The sequence below is a fragment of the Somniosus microcephalus genome, chromosome 3 (genome assembly GCF_052327205.1).
Source record: "Somniosus microcephalus isolate GS21.2 chromosome 3, FLI_Smic_1.0, whole genome shotgun sequence".
Classification (NCBI taxonomy): Eukaryota; Metazoa; Chordata; class Chondrichthyes; order Squaliformes; family Somniosidae; genus Somniosus; species Somniosus microcephalus.
The window spans coordinates 126394228-126421053 of NC_140989.1; the positions used below are offsets into that span (position 1 = coordinate 126394228).

Below are 26826 nucleotides of genomic sequence, written 5' to 3' on the forward strand. Positions count from 1 at the left end.
TTTTTATTTACACAGATATTTTTAATAGTTGGAGACTCGTTCCCGCCGGACTCTCTGGGACTTTTCCCTCCCTCTGCTTGGTCCGAACGCCGACCTGCTTTGCAGCGCCGGCCGTCTCCCGAGTGCTCCACCCTCCGTCTCTGTTTGCCTCCACCTTCCGACTCGCTGCTCGGCCCCGCTGCAGAGCCACCCGATCGAGCCCCAGCCCGCCGCCCAGGAAGGATTAGTGCAGTACCTGCCACCGGCCCGGCTAGCTGGTGAACTCACAGTTTTTTTTTCTTCGACCTTCGTCTGAGGAATCGATCTCCTTGAGGTGCTGCCGAAGTCCGTTTTCAATTCGTCACCACTGTTGTATCCGTGTGTTAATGGAGACACGGAATGCAGGAGTTGGTTTAACAGGTGTTTACTGAACAAAGACTGGAGGTGAACTAAAAGATACAAGACGCTATACAGGCTTATATACCCGAGTGGTCACTACCGATATTACAGTACACAGGGGCTCTTAAAGGTACATACACTACAGATGGCAGGTGGAATAGTGGAGACAGGAATCCAATAAAGAGAGGGGGAATTAAAAAAATAGCTAAGCAATTTTCTTTTAACAACAGGAATAAGTTACAAAGCACCTCAAGCTTTTTCATACAAAAGCAAAATACGGCGCATGCTGGAAATCTGAAATAAAAACAGAAAATGCTGGAAATAGTCAGCAGGTCCAGCAGCATCTGTGGAGAGAGAAGCCCGCCAGCCCCCACATTCAACGGATCATCCTCCGCCATTTCCGCCACCTCCAGCGTGATCCCACCACCAAACACATCTTCCCCTCACCTCCCCTTTCAGCATTCCAAAGGGACCGCTCCCTCCCGACACCCTGGTCCACTCCTCAATCACCCCCAACACCAACTCCCCGTCCCACGGCACCTTCCCGTGCAAGCACAGGAGATGTAGCACCTGCCCTTTTACTTACTCCCTTCCCACCGTCCAGGGCCCCAAAACACTCCTTCCAGGCGATTTACTTGTACTTCTTTCACTTTAGTATACTGTATTCGCTACTCACGACGTGGTCTCCTCTACATTGGGGAGACCAAATGCAAATTGGGTGACCACTTTGCGGAACATCTCCGTTCAGTCTGCAATCATGACCCCGAACTTCCGGTCACCTGTCATTTTAATTCTCCGCCCCACTCCCACTCTGATCTCTCTGTCCTCGGCCTCCTACACTGTCCCAATGAAGCTCAACGTAAGCTCGAGGAACAGCACCTCATCTTGTGATTAGGCACTTTACAGCCTTCTGGACTCAACATCGAGTTCAACAATTTCAGATCGTAACCTCTGCCCCTACTTTTTCAGACGGCAGCTGTTGTTGATGACTGCTATTCCCATTTACACCTCCTCTAGACCCATCTTTTGTTTCTTTACTTGTCCCATTACCATCTCCTTTTGCTTTGCACCATCATCCCTTTTGTCATTTAATCTCTCCTGCCTTCTATCCTATCACAGACCGTCCCTTTTTGTTCTTTCCTCCCCTCCCCATTTCCCTGCCTCTGCACTTGCTTAAAACTTGTTACATCTCTAACCTTTTTCCAGTTCTGACGAAAGGTCATCGACCTGAAACGTTAACTCTGTTTCTTTCTCCACAGATGCTGTCTGACCTGCTGAGTATTTCCAGCATTTTCTGTTTCTATTTCAAGCTTCTTCATGTTTGTATGAAAAGTACGACACTGACCATCACCTTTATGTGATATCCTCTGTTTATTCCTATGCTCTATATTTCTGTTTGTGATTACAGGTTCCCATTGGTACTGAAGTGGAAGGCATGAACATACTGGGATTGATCCTCTTTGCAATTATTTTTGGCATAGCCCTCAGGAAACTTGGCCCTGATGGCGAACAGCTGATTAAGTTTTTCAGTACCTTCAATGACGCAACTATGATCTTGGTTTCCTGGATTATGTGGTGAGTTATTCAGTGTGGTGCCAGGTGGGAAAACCTTCAATAATGTATTGTCATAACTCTAAAGACTGTGGGCTAGATTTTCAGTATAGACAGTTTTGGGGCGCTAACCTTAGCGCCCGCCCGAAGTTAGCGCCCGCCCCAAAGTAGCGCCCCGTTGCCGGAAATTCAGTGGCTTCGCCCTAAGAGGTTGGTGGAGCGCTAAAAGAGGCGTTCCACTACTATCTTTAGGCGCTAAGCCGGCGGTGCAGAGCGCAGCGCACGGCAGACACTCTGGTGCCAGTGAGCTCTTAAAGGGGAAGGGTGCATGTGTTTTTTTAGGAGGAGGAGGAGGAGGAGGAGGAGGAGGAGGTGGTGGAGGAGGAGGAGGAGGAGGAGGAGGAGGAGGTGGTGGTGGTGGTGGTGGTGGTGGCCGGAAACATAAATACACCGTTCACAACAACACACTGGATCCTTCCACACAACACATGCAGACTGCCGTTTATAGTGCAGGAGGAGTGCCCTTTAATTTGCGCTCCCCAGGGTGTGTTGCGTTCCATTTTACAAACGCTCTGGACGCCAGCCGCAGAATGGGGCGGTCCGACTGAAGTTTGGATTCGGGGCGGCCAAAGGGCGTTGCACGAGGATGTGACGTCATTTTCTGCGCGCGCATCCGGGCGGCCGCTAAACTTTGCGCCGGCGCTAACGGGCAACTTAATTTGGGGCGGGGCGCAAACTGCGCTGCGCCCGGGCGCTACACGAATAGCGCCCGAAAATCACTTCTCTTAAGGCGCTAACTGCTGGCGCAAGCAACTGAAAATCTAGCCCATAGTCCTCGATTATAACTCCAGGCAGAAACAAAGTGGGGATGTGGGGGTGGATGCAGTTAATATGGAGCGGGGTCTTACTCACTGCTTTCCTGTCCCGATTTGACCCTCTCCAAGCTGGTGAGATCTCCTTTAAATATGCAGATCAAGCTCCGATGACATCATCAGGGCCAGATGTGCACTTTTAACCCAAGGCCCGAGTTGGGAAGCTGTGTTGGATTCCTCGCCGCACCAAACCTGCCCGGAACGGCAGTGAGGGACAACATTTTAGTTTCCTTGTAGGCCAGGAGGAGCAGGAGTGCCCACAACTGCTCCAGGCTTCCCCAACCCCTGTCCCCACATCTCCCCATCGCAAACACCTCTGGACAACTGCCCAACCCCCCTCCCATTGCCATTCACCTCCCCTGGGTCCCTCACAAATACTCCTGCTACCCGAATTCCTGCTCTCGCCCGCCAACCGGGATCAGGCGGGAGTCGGAGCCTGACTATGGAAATGAGGCCCCGGGGGTTAAAACATCCCCGGGCCTTGACATGTGAGTTTGTCGCTCGTCACAACCCCTTGACTATGAGTTAAAATCGAGGCCCTCATTATTGTGCCGTACGATGCAGTATTGATCCGTATAGATCCAGCCAGATCTCATGTTCAATCATAGGATCAGGAGGAGGCCATTCATCCCCTCAAGCCTGTTCCACCATTCAGTTAGATCGCGGCTGATCTGTATCTTAACTCCATCAACCCACCTTGGTTCCGTTACCCTTGCCTAACAAAAACCTAGGGGGGAAGTTTTTGGGGGGTCAGCGGGTGTGATCGGTGGTGGGTCAGGTAGGAAAAAAAATTTTTTGACAGCGGGTAGGGAACCCGCTGTCAACCCACCCCCACGCTAGTCTCCCAGATGTCGGGTCTGTTAGCGCTGAACAGACCCGACACCAAGCAACAGGGATGGCAATTTAAAGCATTAAGAGATTGTTAAGAGGCACTTAAATACTATTTTGAGCTTACATTTCAATTTTACGAGTTCCCTCACGGGGAAAGAAGTCAACAGTGTGAACATTATAATTAATCTCAGTGTTGCTAGACTAGAGAGGGGGGAAAGAATTTAGCCCAGCTCCCTACTCCTGATTCCTAATCAGTGATCTGTATTGTGAAGTGTACTTACGCTGGTTTCAGCTGAAGACAAGATTGAGCTTGTCTGTAATGCTGTTCTTGGAGGGAATAGGTTGCTGATATTCACTGTTGAAGCTCGCACATGATGAATGGCCACTTGGACGAGATGGTGAATGGAAGACGATACCCAGGACCTGTACCTCACTATGAATCAACATTTTCAGGAGGAGAGGAAAATAGAGAGTGAAGTCTATTGTCTTTAATTGTGTTAATCATCCATGCCTTTGTTACCTCTGGACTTGACTATTCCAATGTTCCCCTGGCCGGCCTCCCATCTTCCACTCTACATAAACTTGAGCTTATCCGAAACTCTGCTGCCCATAACCTAACTCGCACCAAGTCCCGTTCACTCATCATGCCTGTACATTGTCTCCCGGTCCGGCAATGCCTCGATTTAAAATTTTTCATCCTTTTTTTCAAATCCCTCCATGGCCTCGCCCCCACCTCCCTATTTTTGTAATCTTCTCCAGCCCTACAACCCTCCGAGATCTCTGCACTCCTCCAATTCTGGCCTCTTGCGCATCTTCAATTTTAATCGCTCCACCATTGGTGGCCGTGCCTTCTGTTGCCTAAGCCCTAAGGCTAAGGCTCTAAGCTCTGGAATTCGCTCCCCAAATCTTTCTGCCTCTCTACCTCTTGCTCCTCCTTTAAGATGCTCCTTAAAACCTGCCTCACCTGTCCTAATATCTTCTTATGTGGGAGGTTTCACTATGTTAAAGGTGCTACACAAATGCAAGTTGTTGTTAATATTCTATTGTGTGATGTGTCCTGCATGTAATGTTTCACTGACAATTGTTTTATGCCTTGCTTTGAACAGGTACGCACCGATTGGTATCCTGTTCCTGGTTGCTAGCAAAATAGTGGAGATGGATGATGTTGTTTCCCTGGTAACCGGCTTGGGAAAATACATTCTTGCTTCCATATTGGGACATCTTATACACGGAGGAATTATTCTACCTTTGATCTATTTTATATTTACCCACAAAAATCCATACACATTTCTGTTGGGCATCATCACTCCATTAACAACAGCATTCGGAACATGTTCCAGGTCTGAGTTTTGTTTAGTATTTTAAGTCACATTGGGGTAGCATTGAGGGAAACATATTTCTATTTACAACTACTATTATCAAGCATTGCAGGTCACTGTACAACTCTCCCATTTAGTGAAACCTTGGGTCAAAAGAGCACCCTATTAAAACATGTGATTTTTCTTTCAATTTATGTAACGCCTTTAATGTTGTAAAATATCCCAAGGTGCTTCACATGATCGTTAACAAAGTTTGACACCGAGCCACATAAGAAGATATTAGTCAGGGAGGTAGGTTTTAAGGAGCATCTTAAAGGAGGAGAGAGAGGTAAAGAGGTGGAGAGGTTTAGGGAGAGAATTCCAGAGCTTGGGGCCGAGGCAGCTGAAGGCACGGCCGCCAATGGTGGAGCGATGAAAATCGGGGATGTACAAGAGGCCAGAAAGCGCAGAGATCTTGGAGGGTTGCAGGGCTGGAGAAAGTTACATAAATAGGGAAAGGCGAGTTCATGGAGGGATTTGAAAACAAAGATGAGCTTTTTAAAACTGAGGCATTGCTGAATTGGGAGCCAATGTATGTCAGTGAGCACAGGGGTGATGGGTGAATGGGACTTGGTGCGAGTCAGGCTGCGGGCAGCAGAGTTTTGGATGAGCTCATGTTTCTAGAGGGTGGAAGATAGGAGTCTGGCCAGGAGAACATTGGAATAGTCGAGTTTAGAGGTAACAAAGGCATGGATCAGGGTTTCAGCAGCAGATGAGCTGAGGCAGGAGTGGAGTCGGGCGATGTTATGGAGGTGGAAGTAGGCGGTCTTGGTGATGGAGCGGATTTGTGGTCGAAAGCTCATCTCGGGATCAAATGCAACACTAAGGTTGTGAAAGGTCTGGTTCACCAATGGCAGTTGCTGCTCTGACTGGGATTGGCTTTTCTACTCGCACATTCCGTACTTGTGAACTCTCCAAGTAAACTTGTGAAAGGAATTCAAAAGTACTAGTCATGTTGTTGTTGACTGGTGACCATTAGATGAGAGGTTAAGATTCTCCACACACATGTTGGTGAAGAAACTTCAAAAACATTCAACTTTGAACCCAGCCTCCTAGGCCACACCTGGTTATAAAGATGAAAGTTCAGCTCACACCCAGCCCTCCAGGTCTAAAGTCTATCTATATTTTTCTGCATTTTACCCCTTAGTTTTCATCTCATGGGCTCACGCCTGTTCACAGTCTTCCTCAATAGTACAAAGACCAATAGCAACTTTCATTTTAATAGCGCCCCTCGTGTAGCGGGAACTCTCACGGATCTTTGTAGAAGGTATGTCGAGGTTGCCAAGCGGGAGCTGGGACTGCGAAAGAGGGACGAGGATCAAAAGCATGTTCAAAGTGATAGATTTTTCGGGGGCTTTTGAAAGGTGCAAGAGAGGCGGCAAAGCAAAGTATTTTTGGAAGAGTTCCAAAGATCGGGGGTGGGGGGGGTGGCGTGGTGTTGGGGGCTTGTGATTGAACGATCGGCCAATGTTGCTGAAACACAAATAGAAAGTCAGAGTTGGAGCATGGAGGATGCGAGCTGGGAAATCTGAGGAGAAGATCGCTTCAATATGGTGGGATAAGATCATGGAATGATTTGATGACAGGGGCAAATTGATGCACTGGAGGACTGTGAGCTAGTGGAGGTAGGGGAGGAAGGAGTAAGGGTATATGGCACTTTGTCCAAGAAAGAGTACAGGCTGTGGAGTTCTGGATTAACTGGAGGTTATGAAGTGTAGAGAAGGGAGGGATGACCAGGAGACCATTTGAGAAATTGATTTATTTTTTAATTCATTTTTGGGATGTGGGTGTCACAGGCATTTATTGCCCATCCCTAGTTGCCCTTGAGAAGGTGGTGGTGATCCGTCTTGTTGAACCGCTGCAGCCCATGTGGTGAAGCTACTCCCACAGTGCTGTTCTAGGTTTATGACCCAGCGATGATGAAGGAACAACCAATATATTTCCAAGTCAGGACGCTGTGTGATTTGGATGGGAACCTGGAGGTGGTGGTGTTCCCACGCACTTGCTGCGCTTGTCCTTCTAGGTGGTGGAGGCTACAGGTTTTGGAGGTGCTGTCGAAGAAGCCTTGGCGAGTTGCTGCTGTGCATCTTGTAGATGGTACACACTGCAGCCACGGTGCACTGGTGGTGGAGGGAGTGGATGTTGAAGGTGGTGGATGAGATGCCGATGAGGCGGACTGCTTTGTCCTGGTTGGTGTTGAGTTTCCTGAGTGTTGCTACAGTTGCATCCATCCAGGCAAGAGGAGATTATGGAGGTGATGAAGATATGAATTAAGGTTTGAGCAATGGAGGGCGACAGATAGAGACACAGGTACAGGAAACTTTGTGCTATCCGGCACCGACGGGACCGAGCTGTTGCCATTCCCTCAAAACTGCCGGACACACCAGCGTTAATGTTGAAGCATACGGAGATTTTCAGCTCCGTATCTGACAACAAACACTGTTGCTTAGCAACAGCTTCTAAACAGTCGGCCCGTACCTTGGAAGCGTCTCTCTGAAGCTGTTGCTAAGCAACAGAGACTTTGCAGAGCCTGACTGTTGAAAAAAAATCCACGAGAAGAAAAAAACCTAACAAAACAGCTCCTGATTTTTGCCGGTGGCTCGAGCTTGCCGGACATTTAGCCTCCGGATAACACAAAGTTTCCTGTAATATGTTTCAGAGGTGAAAAGTTTTGTTTTCAGGAATGACTTGATTTTTTCATCTTTGGAATTTTGGAGATAGTGAACTTGCACATAAGCTTCTGTGGCAGGAGTGCAACAACTAGACAAAGGAGAGAGCAGACAATGTCTCTTTAATAATGAGTCTGAAACCAGAATCCTGGCTCAGTCACAAGATGCTGTTTATTATTTTGTATAATTTAGGGATCTATTACAACTGTTTGTGATGTCAGCACATTGCAAGATAATGATGAAGGATTACATGAGTGATGGGCTTTTCCAGAGCTGCTTTTAACAGGTGTGAAGGGAGAACTGTTAACCTTTACTACATTGTCATTCCCATTAAAGAGCTGGGTGATATCATTGATGTCTTAATGGACACTCTGCTAATGGAACATTTGCTCACCCACTACCTAAAGATTCAAAAGTGTTTGCTTAGCTGGATGTTTTGGGGATAAAAGCTTGATATTTAAAAGGATGACATAAAAATATTGCAACGAAAGCATCCCTGCACATTGCTTTTGGTACAAATAATGAAGAGGGAGAGTATAATATAACTAATCAATCTTCCATGGCATTGCATATGGGGAATCAAGACCAAAGTCAAAGAAGGTTAGAAGTTGGGGGGCAGGGGTGGAGCGGTGGGATAATTGGGCTGAGTGCTGGGAGGGGTAGGAGTTAGAGAGAAAGGTGGAAGAGTGGGACAGGGAGAACATGGGAGAGGGTGAGAGGAGGAGAGGGGACAGAGGTAGAGGTAACGGTACAGGAGTGTAGTGACTGGGCCAGAAATTTGGGTCGGAGGCTTCCCGCGGGTGCAAGCCTCCAACCTGCACTTATCTAACCCACCGGCCGCTGTGCTGTGGGCCCGCGTGGGATTCCGATCCTGGGCCTGCTTCAACTGCCGGCGCGCAGTGCTTGCGTATCCCAGGGGCGCGGTTAGTTCGAAGCGTCCCCTGGGATCATGTGGGCCATGGAGAGCTAATCGTGTCAGGGAATCTCTATTCATAGATTTGAATGGAAGACCTGTCAAATCTATGAATAGAGTTCGGCCCCAAAACATAACTAAAACTTCAAATAATTTTTTTTTTAAATCACATTTTTAAAATAACTATAAATTACATAAATAACTATTTTAAACAATAATTTCAATTTTTGAAAAAATTAATTACAGTTTTTAACAGGGCTAAAAATAAACTTACCTTTCTTTAAAGTATTTAAAAATAATATTTTAATTTTACTTAATTCACCACTTACCTTGTTAAAAGCAGGCCTTGCGACTGCTTTTTAAAAGCGTAGCTGCTGGAGACTTACCCTCCCGGAGAAACCTGTAAAAAAAAAATGGAAGTTCCAGGCGTACGCACTGCCTCTCCGGCGCACACGTTCGACCTGTAAACCCCTTCCTTGAAGGGAACGGAAGTTCCGGTTTCCCGCGCATGCGCAGTGCATGCACGAAACCAGCACTTTCGTTGGGCCTACGCATGAGTACCCAGCGCATACTCACCCGTGGGGACCCGAATTTCTGGCCCACCAGAAATTCAGGTCAGAGGCTTCCCGCGGGTGTAAGCCCCCGACCTGCACTTACCTTGCGCGCTGGCCATTGAGCTGTGGGCCCGTGTGGAATTCCGATCCTGGGCCTGCTCCAGCTGCCGGCGCGCAGTGCTTGCGTATCCCAGGGGTGCAGTTAGCTCGATGCGGCCCCTGGGATCATGTGGGCCATGAGCTAATCGGAGCAGGGAATGCTCCATTCATAAGATTGACAGGAAGAGCTGTCAAAACTTATAAATACTATGAGCCCCAAAACATCACTAAATCTTCAAATAATTTTTTTTTTAAATCTCATTTTTTAAATAAACTATAAATTACATGAAATAACTATTTTAAACAATAATGTAAATTTTTGAAAAAATAATGTTATTTTCTAACGGGGCTAAAAATAAACTTACCTTGCTTTAAAGTATTTAAAAATAATAAACCTGTGGAAAAAATGTTTTAATTTTAATTAATTCACCACTTACCTTGTAAAAAGCAGGCCTTACACCTGCTTTTTAAAAGTGTAAATTCTGCAGACTTACCCTCCCGGGAAAACCTGTTAAAAAAAAACAAAGTTCGATGCGCACGCGCAGCCTCCCCCGCACACGCGTTCGAACTCTGAACCCCTTCTTTCAGGGGAACGGAAGTGCCGGTTTCCCGCGCATGCGCAGTGCATGCAGGAAACCGGCACTTCCATTGGGCTTACGGGTGAGTACCCAGCGCGTACTCACCCATGGAGACCCGAATTTCTGAGCCAAAATTTGACACCGAGCCACATAAGGAGATATTAGGACATGTCAAAGAGGTAGGTTTTAAGGAGCATCTTAAAGGAGGACCTCTCTCTTTCCTCCTTTAAGACGCTCCTTAAAACTACCTCTTTGACCAAGCTTTTTCCTTATACGTGGCTCAGTGTCAAATTTTGTTTGATAATCGCTCCTGTAAAGCATTTTAGTATGTTCAAGGCGTGAAATGCAGGTTGTTGTTGTAGGGAGAGAATTCCAGAGCTTAGGGCCTAGGCACAAACTGGAGTCCAATCTTGTGAATGCCATGTTATCTTTGAGTGCAAAGATTTATAAGCTATATATTTCACTCCTATCTCCCAATAACATATTGCAGCTCTGCCACCCTTCCTTCAATGATCAAGTGCGTTGAAGAAAACAACGGAATCGATAAAAGGATTTCCAGATTTGTCCTGCCCATCGGAGCTACAGTCAACATGGACGGAGCTGCTATATTTCAGAGTGTTGCTGCTGTCTTCATTGCGCACTTGAATGGTGTCATCTTAGATGCAGGACAGATCTTTACTATCATGTAAGTATCATGTTTTTCTTTTATCCTTTTTCATAATGAAGTGGAGCCTTGATCAGGAGACCCAGTGCTGTCAGAAATGTCTTATGCTTTGCTTCTTTCTTCTGCCTCACCAATTTCCCTTAACTCCATCCTCAGAAATGCACTTTTTGCTAAACCAGTGTGGATTTTTCCCTTGTCTACATCACCTATATATGGCTGTACAAGTGAGATTGCCAATTCAGTCCCAATTTGTGATGATTTGTGGGTAGTTTTATGCTACGGACTTCAAAGTATCATAGAATGATACAGCACAGAAGGAGGCCATTTGGCCCATCATGCCTGTGCCGGCTCTTTGAAAGAGCTATACAATTAGACCCATTCCCCTGCTTTTTCCCCATAGCCCAGCATATTTATCCCCTTCAAGTATTTATCCGATTCTCTTTTGAAAGTTACTATTGAATCTGCTTCCACCACCCTTTCAGGCAGCGGATTCCAGATCACAACGGCCCAGAAATTCCGCAGGCGGAGGGCTGCAATTTGGAAAAATCTCCGCCTGGACCGGAGGGCTCCCGGGAGGCGCAGAGTTCCGTTGCTGGGCCTCTTCAAACTGCCGGTGTGCAGGGCCCACGTATCCCAGGGGCGCAGGTAGTTCGCAGCGTCCCTGGGATCACGTGGGCCATGGGGAGCCAATCAGAGCAGGGAACCTCCATTCATAGATTTGACAGGAAGACCTGTCAAATGTATGAATAGTGATCACCCCAAAACATAAGTAAAACTTCAAATAAATGTTTAAAAAACATCACATTTTTAAAATGACTATAAATTACATAAATTAACTATTTTAAACAAAAATTTAAATTTTTGAAAAAAATAATTAAAGTTTTTAACGGGCCTAAAAATAAACTTACCTTTCTTTAAAATATTTTTAAATGATAAATCAGTGGAAAAAAAATGTTTTTTTACTTTCTTCAACTCTTAGCCTGGTAAAAGCAGGCCTTGCTTTTACAGGCGCAAGAATTGTAAGTGCTTTCTGCGGGCGGAGGGTCTCCAAAAAACGGAACTCTCCACCCGCAGAGGCCCTGCTCCAGGGCAGGCATCCGATCTGTCAAGAGCTTTCTTGACAGATTGGAAATGCCGGTTTCCAGCGCATGCGCAGTGCATGCCTGAACCCGGCATTTCCATTGGCTCTACGAATGAGTACACAGCGCGTACACACCCGTAGGGACTGGAATTTCTGCCTCAACAACTCGCTATGTAAAAAAAATTCTCCTCATCTCGCCTCTGGTTCTTTTGCCAGTCACCTTAAATTTGCCAATTACTTTAATTGATGACCTGTATCCATTAGCAACTGTCCTGAGTCAGCTGAAACCTTTCTCACTTTGGACTCTTACAAACAATGGAGCGAGAGAAGATATTCAGCTCATGATTCTAAGCTGGATTCAAACCAAAGACACAGAGGTGAAAGAACAGTGTGTGAACACAGTGCACTACCTGCTCTCAGAAATAACAAACTTCAAAATAGGGAAATAGACCCTTGCTTCTAAAGGAGAAGTATTTTTTGAGTAATGGCTGTGATAAATCTGCTCTGAATTTATAATAAACTCGGCTGCCCGTGTCCTAACTCGCACCAAGTCCCATTCATCCATCACCCCTGTGCTTGCTGACCTACATTGACTCCCAGTTAAGCAACGTCTCGATTTAAAAATTCTCATCCTTGTTATCAAATCCCTCCATGGCCTCGCTCCTTCCAGTCTCTGTAACCTTCACCAGCCCTACAACCCCCCGAGATATCTGCGCTCCTCCAGTTCTGGCCTCTTGAGCATCCCCGATTTTAATCGCTCCATCATTGGCGGCCGTGCCTTCAGCTGCTGAGGCCCTAAGCTCTGGAATTCCCTCCCTAAACCTCTCTACCTCTCTCTCCTCCATTTAGATGCTCCTTAAAACCTACGCCTTTGACCAAGCTTTTGGTCACCTGTCCTAATATCTCCTTATGTGGATCGGTGTCAAATTTAGTTAATAATCGCTCCTGTGAAGCAGCTTGGGACATTTTGCTACGCTAAAGGTGCTGTATAAATGCAAGTTGTTGTTGTTGTTCAGCCTGTGTGTACCCTGTGAGCATCTCTGGGAATGCAGGGTAGCAGAATCATCTCTCATGAAATAAAAACAGAAAATGCTGGAAATTCTCAGCAGGTCCGGCAGCATCAGTGGAGAGAAAAACAGAGTTAACGTTTCAGGTCGATGACCCTTCTTATTGACAAAATACTATACCAACAAGGTTGTTATTATGTTACCAAACAAGGATACTCACAGACATTGCATCTTGCCTAGCGTATAAGGAAGGATGGAGGAGGATAGAAAACAAGCTGCCACACTTGGACCTTGTTCACAACTGAGAAAACACTTCCTCGAATACTACTTCCTATGCAGACAGGAAGAAGGTCAAATAACACACTGCTATACAATAACTACCACTAGGGGCGCTACCTCCATGTAACAAGTCCAGAACAGACATTTTTGAGTAATAGCTTTGTTAAAAGTGATAAATCCCACTTTCTGTTGGTCTCAAGTCAAACACTTGGGCCTAGAAATACAGTTGCTTGCGCCAGCCGGTAGCGCCTTAGGAGGAGGAGATGTTGGGCGCTAGGCGGCTAGCGGCCGGGCGCAGCGCGATCTGCGCCTCTCCCCAACTTCACTAGAGATTTAGCGTCGGCGCAAAGTCTTTGCACACGCTCAGCTGCGCGCGCAGATCCTGACGTCATTTCATCGTGCAACGCCCTTTGTGCGCCCCAAACCGGAACTTCAGTGGCGCCGCCCTTCTTTGCGCCTGGCGCCCCCAGCGACTGGTAGAGGGGAACGGTTCCCAGTCGCTGCGGGGTGCGGGGGGGCGCTATTTAAAGGGGACTCCTCCTGCATTATAAGTGACAGCCATTTTGTGCCAATCCTTCTGTGTGAGAGACAAAGGCAGAGAGCTTTCTGCTTTGACTCAGCGCTCGCACAGGTACTTCTGGCTTCAGGCCAGAGCTTTGCACTTGGATTTCACTTTCAGTGCCATAGCCTTGAGTCGCCACATATACTGTAATGGGGGCTACAATGGGTGGAAACGTTGGCTTTCTGCATTGCATTCAAAGGGATCAGAGACGCCGTGAGAGAGTGCCAGTCATGGCCAGACGGAGAAGGGCCAACAGGTGTCGGCACAGGAGGCCTTACCCACCCAGGGTATACTGCCAGCAGTTCTCATATCTGAACATGTCTGAGGAGCAGTGTGTTCGGAGGCTGCGATTCAGAAGGGAGGTGGTCACTGAGATCTGCCACCTGCTTCGCAGAGATCTGCAGCCACAGCTGAGGAGCAGGACGTCTCTGTCGGTGGCAGTGAAGGTGACGGTGGCTCTCAACTTCTATGCCACCGGCTCCTTCCAATCCGCTACTGGGGACATTGCCAACATCTCCCAGTTCGCGGTACATTGCTGCATCCGACAGGTGAACAATGCCCTTTTCAGAAGGAGACGTCAGTACATCTCCTTCCCCATGACCCTGGACAAGCAGCAAGAGCGTACAATGGGATTTGGAAGAATAGCGGGCTTCACCATGGTCCAGGGCGTAGAACTGATGAACCAGCATTGGTCAGGCCTTGCTTCAGGGCTGCAGTGCGCAGGGCATGGCAGCCAGACAAGTCCACCCTCCCCCTTTAAGAGCTGACCAGCGCCAGAGTGTCTGCCGTCAATCAGCAACTCGCCGCACCTGCGCTGCGCCCGCCCTCGGGGGTATCGCCCCGGACCGCCGGCTTAGCGCCTAATGATAGTCGTGCATCGCCTGTTTTAGCGCAGCAGCAACCTCTTGGGGCGATGCGACTGAATATCGGCGAAGGTGGCGCAAACTTGCACCGGGTGCAAACTTTAGCGGCCGCCCGACTTTAGCGCCCTGAACGTGGCTATACTGAATTTCTAGGCCTTGCTTTTTTCTGCTAGCTTTCCTGTTCCCAGTTTTCGCCTACAGAAAATGAATCAAAACAGTTTCTAAGTAAATCGAATTGAAGTAGAGTTGAATAGTATTTAAGTGGTGGAACAGATGCAAAGGAGCAGTGAGCAGGAGAGCATTGGAATAGTGGAGCCCGGAGGTAACAAAGGCACACATGAGGGTTTCGGCAGCAGATGGGCTGAGGCCGAGGCGGAGGTGGGCGATGTTACAGAGGTGGAAGGAGACGGTCTTTGTGATGGAAGATGGATAGCCTGCTTGTTGCAGGCATGGGAGAGAATCTCTACATGGAGCAAAGCTACTCTGGCATAGACTCACGGAGTGCGCAATAATATGAGAGAGCAATTTGAAATAATCTCGCCTCATTAGTCTGGAAAGCCATTCCTGTGTTTGTTCCGTGTTTGCCTCCACAAGCAAGTTCTCAACACTTGTGTACACTCTGCTCATTAATCAAAACCACAGGTGATGTCTGACTCAGCTAATCTCTCATCGGAAAAAATAAGGTCGGATAATACCAGCCTCAATGCAATAGTTCACCGGCAGCACGGTGGCATAGTGGTTAGCACTGTTGCCTCACAGCGCCAGGGACCCGGGTTCGAATCCAGCCTCGGGCGACTGTCTGTGTGGAGTTTGCACATTCTCCCCGTGTTTGCGTGGGTTTCCTCCGGGTGCTCCGGTTTCCTCCCACAGTCCAAAGATGTGCGGGTTAGGTTGATTGGCTATGATAAAATTGACCCTTAGTGTTAGGGGGATTAAATACGTGGGGTTACGGGGATAGGGGTGGGATATGTGTTGGTGTAGGGGTTACGGGGATCGGGTGGGATATGTGTCGGTGCAGGCTCGATGGGCCGAAATGGCCTCTATCTGCACTGTTGTGATTCTGTGATGTGAACAGAACAGCATCAACGTTGGTGTTTCAGGCAGTTTACACTGTGGTACAGCTCCACTTTAAACATAAACCTTTCCTGTTTTGCCAGAACTTGCTGGGTGGTGGGTTGACCTGCTTGTTTGTATTTGCAGTTAAGTCAAGGACTCCAATTTTGTGTGTTTCTGAGAGGGCCGAGTCCATCGGTCATCGCAATTTCCGAGAGTTTGGGGAAATTTGGATCAATTAATTTTAATGCTGCTGCTACTCATGAGGGAGAAGGGAATAGCAGGATATGCTGATAGGGTGAGGCGAAGAGGGGTGGGAGGAGGCTGGTGTGGAGCATAAACACCCGCAGGGACCAGTTGGGCTGAATGGCCTGTTTCTGTGCTGTCGACTTGATGTAACTTGATGTAAAGTGAGCGAGTGTTGTTATTGTTGAAATGTCGTTTGTCCTGATTACAGAGTGACTGCCACAGCATCCAGCGTTGGAGCAGCGGGAATTCCAGCTGGAGGAGTACTCACAATAGCAATTATTCTGGAAGCTATTGGACTTCCCACCAACGACCTCTCCCTCATATTAGCAGTTGACTGGATTGTGTAAGTGCCTCAGATCCCACTATAGTCCAAATTTCTACCTTTTTTTTATTAAGAAAGCAATTTCTATAATATTTAAATGTTGAATTATATATGTTCCTGTGTTTTGGATTTTTTCTTCGCTTTCCATTTATTAACCTGTGCCACTTAGAACGGTTGGAAACTAGGGATGAGCCAATATTCTGGGAACACTGATGTGATTTGGTTCAAATTGAACTGAGTGAAACCCATCAAACCCAAGTCTGAGCTGATCTGATGGCAGTGTGAATACAGTGATTTTAACAGCCAGGCCTCATTTTAATCCCACCGGACAACTTCCCACGCGGAACAGCGGAAAATCGCACGAACGGGAGCATGCTCGCTCACAAGAGATAGATGGCAGGAACTGTGCTGTCCGTATCCTAACTAGCACCAAGTCCCGTTCACCCATCAATCCAGTCAAGTGTCCCCAGTGCTCACTGACCTACGTTAGAAACATAGAAAAATAGGAGCAGGTGTAGGCCATTCAACCCTTCGAGCCTGCTCCGCCATTCAGTATGATCATGGCTGATCCTCTATCTCAATACCATATTCCTGCTCTCTCCCCATACCCCTTGATGCCTTTTGTGTCTAGAAATCTATCTATCTCCTTCTTAAATATATTCAGTGACTTGGCCTCCACAGCCTTCTGTGGTAGAGAATTCCACAGGTTCACCGCCCTCTGAGTGAAGAAATTTCTCCTCATCTCAGTCCTACATGTCCAACCCTGTATCCTGAGACTGTGACCCCTCATTCTAGACCCCCAGCCAGGAGAAACATCCAGTCTGTCTAGCCCTGTCAGAATGTTATACGTTTCAATGAGATCCCCTCTCATTCTTCTAAACTCTAGTGAAGACAGGCCTAGCCGACCCAATCTCTCCTCACACGACAGTCTTGTCATCCCAGGAATCAGTCTGGTGAACCTTCGCTGCACTCCCTCTATGGCAAGTATGTCCTTTCTTAGGTAAGGAGACCAAAACTGCACACAGTACTCCAGGTGTGGTCTCACCAAGGCCCTGTATAACTGTAGTAAGACATCCTTGCTCCTGTACTCAAATCCTCTTGCAATGAAGACCAACATACCATTTGCCTTCCTAACTGCTTGCTGCACCTGCATGTTTGCTTTCAGTGACTGGTGTACAAGGACACCCAGGTCCCTTTGTACATCAGCATTTCCCAATCTAGCACCATTTAAATAATACTCTACCTTTCTGTTTTTCCTACCGAAGTGGATAACTTCACATTTATCCACGTTATACTGCATCTGCCATGTATTTGCCCACTCACTCAACTTGTCTAAATCACCTTGAAGCCTCTTTGCATCCTCCTCACAACTCACAATCCCACCTAGTTTTGTGTCGTCAGCAAACTTGGAAATTTGGTTCCCTCATCCAAATCATTGATATACATTGTCACTAGCTGGGGCCCAAGCACTGATCCCTGCGGTACCCCACTAGTCACCGCTTGCCACCCCAAAAAAGACCCATTTATTCCTACTGTCTGTTTCCTGTCTGTTAACCAATTTTCAATCCATGCTAGTATATAGCCCCAATCCCATGTGCTTTAATTTTGCACACTAACCTCTTGTGTGGGACTTTATCAAAGGCCTCCTGAAAATACAAATACACCACATCCACTGGTTCTCCCTTATCTATTCTACCAGTTACATCCTCAAAAAACTCCAGTAGGTTTGTCAAACACGATTTCCCTTTCATAAATCCATGTTGACTTTGTCTAATCCCATTGATATTTTCTAAGTATCCTGTTATCACATCCTTTTTAATAGGATTAAAGCATTTTCCCTACTGCTGATGTTAGACTAACTGGTCTGTAGTTCCCTGTTTTCTCTCTCCCTCCTTTTTTAAATAGTGGGGTTACATTTGCCGCCCTCCAATCTGCAGGAAATGTTCCATAATCTATAGAATTTTGGAAGATGACAACCAATGTATCCACTATTTCCATGGCTACCTCTTTTAGTACTCTGGGATGCAGATTATCAGGCCCTGGGGATTTAGCTCCAATGTTCCCTGTAATTTTTTTTGGTGCCGCATGGCCCCTTTACGGGGATGCGCGGGCCATTCAAAATATCGCACAGTTATTGTCGGGGTCGCTAACGGGGCGCTGAGGCAGTAGCGCCACGGCGAGGCGAATCCAGTGCCACACGCCAAATTCAGCCCCCCCCCGTAGTGCCGCCGCTATGAGTTAGTGCCGGGGACTTCAGCACCAGGCAGATCGTGACGTCAGCGAGCGTGCGGCGCCCGATCTACCAAATTGAGTATCGCCCCCTGCCTTAGCACCTGGTCCCGACAGTGACAGGGAGAGGAGGCACCAAGCAGGCAGATGCCGATTCCAGGGGTGCTATTTAAAGGGATCTTTAGTAATGAGCCGCAATTGTCAGGTTAGTGGTGTTTCACTGCTTCCTTGTCAGTTTGAGATAGTTCAAGAGTTGAATTCAGTCATTCAAAGGTTGATTAGTCTCTGGAGTGTTGCGGCTTCTAAAAGTTAGTTACATTTATTCTCACAAAATATGAAAGTGCTGCACTTGGTTACATTAATGGGGGCTGTACTGGCAGTCGACCTTGCCCTCCAGGATCTACTGCGGAGGGAGCGCAGGCAGCGAGAAAGATTGGAACATGTGGCCAGAGGGAGGAGGAGGGCCATGAGGGCTCTCAACAGGAGGCCTTATCCTCCGAGGGTATTCCGAGAGCACTTCTCCTACCTCCAATTAAGCGAGGAGCAGTGTACTAGAAGACTCCGCTTCACCAAGGATGTGGTCACAGAACTCTGCCACCTCCTGCAATCAGACATTGAGCCTCAGATGAGGATGATCACGGCTCTCTCAGTGGCAGTCAAGGTCACCGTCAACCTCAATTCCTTCGCCAGCAGATCCTTCCAGTCTGCAACAGGAGATATAACGAACATCTTACAGTTCGCTGTCCATCGCTGCATCCGGGAGATCACAGAGGCTCTACAGTAGGAGAAGGGGCTACATTTCCTTCCCCATCACCAGAGAGAAGCAGGACGAGTGTGCATGTGGCTTTGCCAGGATAGTGGGCTTCCCCATGGTGCAGGGCACCATTGACTGCATCCACGTGGCTTTGCGGGCACCGCATAACAACCCTGAGATCTTCCGTAACCGCAAAGGCTACCACTCACTTAATGTGCAGTTGGTGTGTGACCACAGACAGCAAATCCTCAATATGAATGCCCGCTATCCTGACAGCAGCCACAATGCCTTCATCCTGCACCAGACCAGTGTGCCAGCACTCTTCCAGCCACCACATCAAGCTCACGGCTGGCTGGTCAGCGACAAGGGCGATCCGCTCTCCACCTGGCTCATGACTCCCCTCCGCAACCCCAACACTCCTGCATAGCACTCCAGTAGTGAGAGCCATGCTGCCATCAGGAGCATCATTGAGCGGACCAACGGTTCCGCTGCCTTGACCACTCGGGAGGAGCCCTCCAGTACTTGCGGGTGTCTCATTTCGTCGTGGTCTGCTGCATGCTCCACAATCTGGCCATCATGAGGGCCCAGCTCTTGACAGCAGAGATTGCGGGACCACCTCAGGAGGAGGAAGAGGGAGAGGAGGAAGAGGAGGACGACGGGGGGGGGGGGGGAGACGAGGAGGAGGAGGAGGATGATGAACAGGAGCGAGGGAGGAGGTAGCCACTCAATTGGCCTTTCCAGGCTGGAAATGATGGGCTCCATGGTGTGTGCAGAGCTCTGTGCAATGTTGGAGGCGGACTCTTCCACGCTCCTTACAGTTGCCGACAGGCTCTCAGGCACCCTTGCCATTGCACCTATGATCTTCGTGTGCATGCATATTACCCTTCTTCTAAAGACCTCCCCGTCAAGGTCCTCATCTGAGTCCTGTGAAGCAGAACTCGCACGCGAACTCGCCCTCCGGGGAGCTGGCTCCCGAGCTACCCTTTCCCCCTGGCCTTGCTACAGCCGCACATCCCCAGTGCATTACCCTGTGCAGATCCCACTACTATACTAGCCTCTAAAGAATGCGTAGTGCCAGTATCTGAGCTGGTGCCTGCGGGCGAGACATGCAGTGACACGGTGTCTTCTTCCTCCTCATCTTCTCCTGCCTCGTTCTCTACGGTGCCCTCAGGGACAGGCTGCTCCAGTGCTTGCTCATTATTTGAAAGCATAAAGGCACAAGATTCAGGTTAAGGTGAGAGGAGGGGGGCAGGAAGGGAGAAATGCATGCATACAACATGATTAGCTGGAAAGTGTGAAAGGCTTGTGGGGTGAGGGGGAAGTGGGATGTGAGAAGAAGGAGTAGGGATGAACATACCGTTGTTGTCCCCAAGGGGGTCAATGTTGCCGGTGGCCATGGCGCCCACCACCTAGCACCCAATAATCTCCAGCACTCTATTTTCCAGTGCAGACAGTGGTTGGGTGTCGCTTGTCCCCCGCCTGTGCACTCCTGCTCCCTCCTGTTGTGAGCCACCTTGGCCTGCAAGAGAAAGGAAAGTGTGTGCGAGTGTGGAGCAATGTGTTTGGATGATGTGCCTGCCATAGTTGAATATCTGTCATTGTGTGCAAGGTGTGAGATGTGGGTGTGAGTGTTGGTAGGTAGAGATTGTTGGTGGGTGAGTGCTGGGGGTGTGGTGCTTTGGGCAGTGTGTGCAGACTGTGTTTCAGATGGTGGTATGTAGCATTTGTTGAAGCATTGACTCACCCTGCCCACCTAAGTGAGGTCGTTAAATTTCTTCCTGCACTGTGTATGGGTCCTGGGGACCACAGTGCTGCCCGAGACCTGATCAGCAACCTCCCTCCACATGGCACGGAAGACTTGCGGTGAGGGCCTCCTGCCACTTGCCGGGTAGAGCACCACCCTCCGGGCTAGAAATTCAGTAAGGCCCCGCCAGCTTTGCGCCCAGTTACCGCCCAAAGAGGGCTTCTGTGCCAATAGAGGAGTTTGCGCTGATATTCAGCGCAGCGGTAATGGCGGCGGTAGCCGGTAGCGCTGCGCCAGCACCGATGACGTCATCGGTGTGCGCAGTGCCCCGGTTCCGCCCCGATACCGGCCCGACCCCCATATTTAGTTGCGGCCGCCTCTTCCGCAGCGGCCGCAAGCAACGTTCTGCAACCGTGGCCGTCCTGCAGCCTTAGTGGCGCTAGTTAAGGCGGAGGTGCGGCCGGCCGCTTTTTCGGCGGCCGCCTGCCCGCACCTCCTCCCCCGGCCTCCTCCACCCCCCCCCCCCGTGGCATTGCCGGCTGCTTTCCGCGAGCCCGGCACTTCTCCGTGGTGCCGGGCTCATTTGCCGGCACTATCAAGCGGCGATCTCCCCGTTGCAGGCACCTCCCCCTTAAGAGAAGGAGGAGGCCTGCAGTACCGCAGCCTGCCGCTCCGCAGCGGGTGGCGCAGCGGCACCTACAGCGCTGAAATTCAGTTTCAGCGCCCCAAGCGGGGGCGGGCACACCCTGGAATAGCGCCCGGTTCCGACTTGGGGCGCAAAAACTGAATTTCTGACGGTCGCAACTGGCTCCGCGCGCAGCGCTAACTTTTGGGCGCAAGCGAGCTGGCGGGGCCTTACTGAATTTCTAGGCCTCCGTCTCTCCACAGCGGACACCAACTCCTCCAATGCTTGGTCCAAAAATCTGCGGGCTTTCACCCTGGGGCGTGGATCTGCCATGAGTACAGCTGGTTGAGTCATCCGGCTCCTTGGACTTGGCCTGCTCCTGCTTGCTGACACAGGTTCACAGGCAGCAATGCTGAGAATGAGGTTCTGCAGCATGAATGAACCTCCCCTTTAAGAACTGGAAAGAGCCTGTGGCAATGATGACTAGCAATTAGACTGCACCTGATATTGGTTAGCGCTTTGAGTGTACCACCACTGAGCTCGGTCATTAGCGCTTGATTTAGCACTCCCATCCTTTCTTTGAGTGATGACACTGAATTTTGTGTGCAGCGAGATCCTGCTAAATCTCAAACTTTTCCAAAGTTAGCGCCCATTCCTGGGTTATAATGAATTTCTCCCCCAGAGTCTTTGACCAATCTTTTGGTCACTTGTCCTAGTATCTCCTTATGTGGCTCGGTGTCAAATTTTGTTTGATAATTGCTCCTGTGAAGCGCCTTGGGACACTTACTACATTAAAGGAGCTGTATAAATACAAGTTGCTGTTGTTGTTGTTGTTGTCCCGGGCGCTTTCTCGCTCGGGAAGGAGGAAGTCCAACACAGGGCAGGGCTGAATAACTGCTGAATTTCACCGGCAGATCTCCTTTTATGGTACTCGGCTAACTCGCACCAAGTCCCGTTCGCCCATCACCCATGTGCTCACTGACCTACATTGGCTCCCAGTTAAGCAGCGCCTCGATTTCAAAATTCTCATCCTTGTTTTCAAATCCCTCCATAACCTTGCCCCTCCCTATCTCTGTAATCTCCTCCAGCACCACAACCCCCTGAGATATCTGTGATCCTCTAATTCTGCCCTCTTGAGCATCCCTGATTATAATCGCTCCACCATTGGTGGCCGTGCCTTCTGTTGCCTAGGCCCTAAGCTCTGGAATTCCCTGCCTAAACCGCTCCGCCTCGCGACCTCTCTTTCCTCCTTTAAGACGCTCCTTAAAACCTACCTCTTTGACCAAGCTTTTGGTCATGTGCCCTAATTTCTCCTTATGTGGCTCGGTGTCAAATCATTTTGTCATACAATACTCCTGTGCAGCGCCTTGGGACATTTTACTACGTTGGCGCTATATAAATACAAGTTGTTGTTGTTGTTGTATACATATTCCCTCCTGCTAATAGCACTTTGGTTGGATGGTAGAAGCTAAATTTCTGGAACAGTGAGTAATAATGAGAATATTTCTGGTAAGATGGTTCATAGTAACAAAATAGCAGAGGTGGGAATATTGGGGGAGTGGCAAAAGTAGATGAACAGTTAGACCACACCTGGAGTACTGTGTTCAGTTCTGGGCATCACACCTTAGGGAGGATATATTAGCCTTGGAGGGAGTGCAACGTAGATTTACTAGAATAATACTTGGGCTCCAAGGGTTAAATTACGAGGATAGATTACACAAACTAGGGTTGTATTCCCTGGAATTTACAAGATTAAGGGGTGATTTGATCGAAGTTTTCAAGGTATTAATGGAAACTGATAGGGAAGATAGAGAGAAACTATTTCCGCTGGTTGGGAAGTCTAGGACTAGGGCACATAGCCTAAAAATTAGAGTCTGGCCTTTCAGGAGTGAAGTTAGGAAACACTTCTACACACAAAGGGTGGTAGAAGTTTGGAACTCTCTTCCGTAAATGGCAGTTGATGCTGGGTCAATTGCTAATTTTAAATCTGAGATTGATAGATTTTTGTTAACCAAAGTTATTAAAGGGATATGGGCCAAAGGTCTTCAGAAGCTGTGGGGGAGGGCGTGTTGGCAGAGATAAGGGTAGGAAGTAAAGGCTCTGGTAGGCCCCAGCTGGAAAATGTGTGTGTGTGGACTTTGGGCAAGAACATGTTCAAGCTCAGTCATATGCCTCCTACAAAGAAAAAGCCTGTCGGTCGACACTTACTATCTGGGCTCACTCAGAAAGAATAGCCACTTGACGCGGTACCAGAGGGCTGCCGTTGCTTGTGGGTCAGTCACCACTATTGGGTCGGGAGGAAATTGGAGGGGCGAGCAGAAATCTCCTGCTGTATTCTGAATTCTTCTTCTGATTGTCAACCAGGGACCGGAGCTGCACTGTGGTTAATGTGGAAGGGGATGCTCTCGGAGCAGCCATCCTTCATTACACCAGCTTGAAGGAACTGGACACAGAGAAAACAGAACTAACAGACGTGAAAGTTGAAGCTGTGGCTAATGCTAGTTCAGAGGAAGAATCATCTCCACTGGTCACTTACACTGAGCAGCTCCCTACTCCTTTCAGCACCATGGATCCAGAATCAAGAGAATCTATACTGTGAAGGCATCAAAATATCCAACACAAACATCTGCTACCTGTGTCTGAAACCCCTTTCATCATGGAGAATCTATGTGGGAATAAACATCTCCTGTGCTATCTGTTGATTTCTGATTATTTAATATGCAGGTTTGTTCCATGGACATTAATGTTGGTATCACTGCTTTATCCACTTCCACACTGTTACTTTATAATAGTTCAAATAGAAATCACACGTTAATCATGTGAAAACAATCCCCAACAAACACTCCCATGAGCAGCACATCAGTGACCTCATGGAAACAATGGATAACTGGCTGGGACCACAGTCAATCAGTGACATTTCGACAAATTTTAATATTTAAGAACTTCAACTAAGTTTAATATTTGTGTTTATCCATCTTATTCTGTTTTTCTACAGTTCTTTTCTTTTTAAACATTAATGTCTATAGAATAAGATACCTCTTGTTACAGATGAGACAGGGGGTTTCAAAATGTTCTTGTGCCAATCACTGGCCTTTCTCACTCGCGAAGTAATACATTGCCATTTGTACAGTATCCTGTATAACATCACATGGACGTGCCACTGTGTCGATGCCTAAAGCTTTTTTCAGATAAAAATGCATTTCAAATGTATGGGGTGTTGCTTTAGCCTGTAAATAAGTCTTGTGCCTTAAAGTGTACTTTCTCCGCATTACTTTGATCCCTCTTTAAACCAATCCTGACTTAGCTGCCTTCAGCTTGATTCTGACTCTGCAGCTCACAAGAACAGAAATGTAAATGAGAAATCCCACAACGCCAAAATGAAAATGGTTTACAAAGCAAAGAGCTTTGCTTGTCCCTCTACCACTTTAATATGCAACAGTGTAGAGTTGCTGCTGAATTCTTTTGGTATCCCCTAGTAGCACATTGACGAAGACAAGACTCCCCTACTGGGTCTGCCTTTGTATCGGAGGCTGGAGGAGCACAGAGACTGGTGGGACTGGCCTTTTGAGGGTGTGCTAAACAATTAAGTGCTAGAAGACCTGCATGTAAAGAAGGCGAAGGCTTCCTAGAGTTTTATTTGTGTTTTTTTTATAAACTATTTCGGCCTGAATTAATGACCGTCATTCATTCAAATGTATCCTTCCTAATCTTAAAAAAATTCCTTTTGTAAAACTCTCTTGCAAGATGAAAACTGCAAAATGTAATATTAAAACTATTGGGCAATGAGTCCGCCATGATAGTTTTCAGAAGTTTTTGAAGTTTCAAAGAAGCAATCTAGGCTGCATTTCAGAAGCTATCCAAGAGTTGAAAGTCACAGCTGATGCACTCACTAACTTTCACCGTGCTGCTTATCTCCTGTGCAGATTGTTGTTGTGCAAGACATTTTTTACAATATAGTATAGCGCTTTAAAATTACACAATGACTCCAATCCAGGAATGTGTCCGCCATAATGGGAAACTTCTTTGCCTAGAGAGTGGTGAGAATGTGGAACTCGCTACCACAGGGAGTGGTTGAGGCAAATAGTACAGATGCATTTAAGGGGAAACTAGATAAGCACATGAGGGAGAAAGGAATAGAGGGCTCTACATCTTGCACGCTGTAACTGAGAACTTTGAACTGTTAAGACACTCTTCGACTTGTGTACGTGGTTGTGCAATATCCTTGGGCAATATTGGATGAGGAAGGATGGGAGGAGGCTCATGTGGAGCATAATCGCCGGTATGGACTGGTTGGGCTGAATGGCCTGTTCCTGTGCTGTATATTGCATGTAATTCTATGAATAGATTTCACTGTGAGCCTCACCAACTATCTGTAGCCTAGCCCACAATCTCAAGGACAGACATTGATTTTGTAAAAGGAAGCCCATTTCAAAGTTGGGGTCCAGGAACATTTATAGACTAGTCTCGTTAAAACTAGTTCTTGCTGATCACGTGTCTTCTTTCATACTAACTTAATTTAAAGTACGTTTTAGGGTTTTGTGACTAATCTCTTGAGGGAATTTCTCTTGAGGAGCGCATTTTTACTGAGGAACCTTCACAGTGCATTATCCAATGAATTAATCTCTTTTGGTGCAAACCGTTTCCTATATGGTGAGAATGGACAATAATGAGACAAGTTAACTTTCTTCCCCAATTTCAGTTACATGCCGAAGCAAATAGAATATATGATATGGAAATGTATACTTGAGATGAATCTAGTACCAGTTTCTTTTGTACTGATTTTCTTTTTGTTTTAAGGACAGTATTTTGGTTTATTATGTGTTCGTTGATGCAGAATTTTATACTTCAACTGGAACAATGGAAACATGTTCTGCTGGTTTCCATCATTGTTTACAAATCCCTCCATGGCCTCGCCTCTCCCTATCTCTGTAATCTCTTCCAGCCGTACAACCATCTGAGATTTCTGTGCTTCCCCAATTCTGGCCTCTTGAGCATCCCCAATTTTCTTCACTCCACCATTGGTGGCCATGCCATCAGTTGTCTAGGCCCTAAGCTCTGGAATTCCCTCCCTAAATATCTCCCCCTCTCTACCTCTCCTCCTTTAAGACACTCCTTAAAACCTACCTCTTTGACCAAGCTTTTGGTCATTTGTCCGAATATCTCCTTAAGTGGCTCAGTGTCAACATTTTGTTTAATAATGCTCCTGTGAAGCACCTTGGAATATTTTACTACGTTAAAGGCGCTGTATGAATACAGGCAAGATTTACAACGGGTGAGATTTACAGCGGGCGAGATTTACAACGGGTGAGATTTACAACAGGTAAGATCTACAGCAGGCTAGATTTACAACAGGCGAGATTTGCAATGGGCGAGATTTACGACGGGTGAGATTTACAACAGGCGAAATTTACAATGGGTGAGATTTACAACAGGCGAGAGTTACAACAGGTGAGATTTACAATGGATGAGATTTACAACAGGCAAGATGTGCATCGAGTCAGATTTACAACGGGGGTGATTTACAACGGGTGAGATTTACAACGGGTGAGATTTACAACGGGCGAGCTTTACAACGGGTGAGATTTACAACG

At 47.6% G+C, this 26826-nt stretch overlaps 1 protein-coding gene across 1 annotated transcript in view; it reads left to right on the forward strand.

The window, feature by feature from the left end:
• The window catches only part of slc1a4 (solute carrier family 1 member 4), a 96401-nt gene extending 71367 nt beyond the window's left edge, over positions 1–25034 (forward strand). Inside the window, exons 4-8 of the mRNA XM_085981615.1 lie at positions 1787–1953; positions 4739–4972; positions 10294–10488; positions 15770–15904; positions 23600–25034. Of these exons, the coding sequence (XP_085837741.1) occupies positions 1787–1953; positions 4739–4972; positions 10294–10488; positions 15770–15904; positions 23600–23834 (966 nt within the window). The 3' untranslated portion in view covers positions 23835–25034. The remainder of the gene's footprint in view (positions 1–1786; positions 1954–4738; positions 4973–10293; positions 10489–15769; positions 15905–23599) is intronic.
• The last annotated feature ends 1792 nt before the right edge of the window (positions 25035–26826 follow it).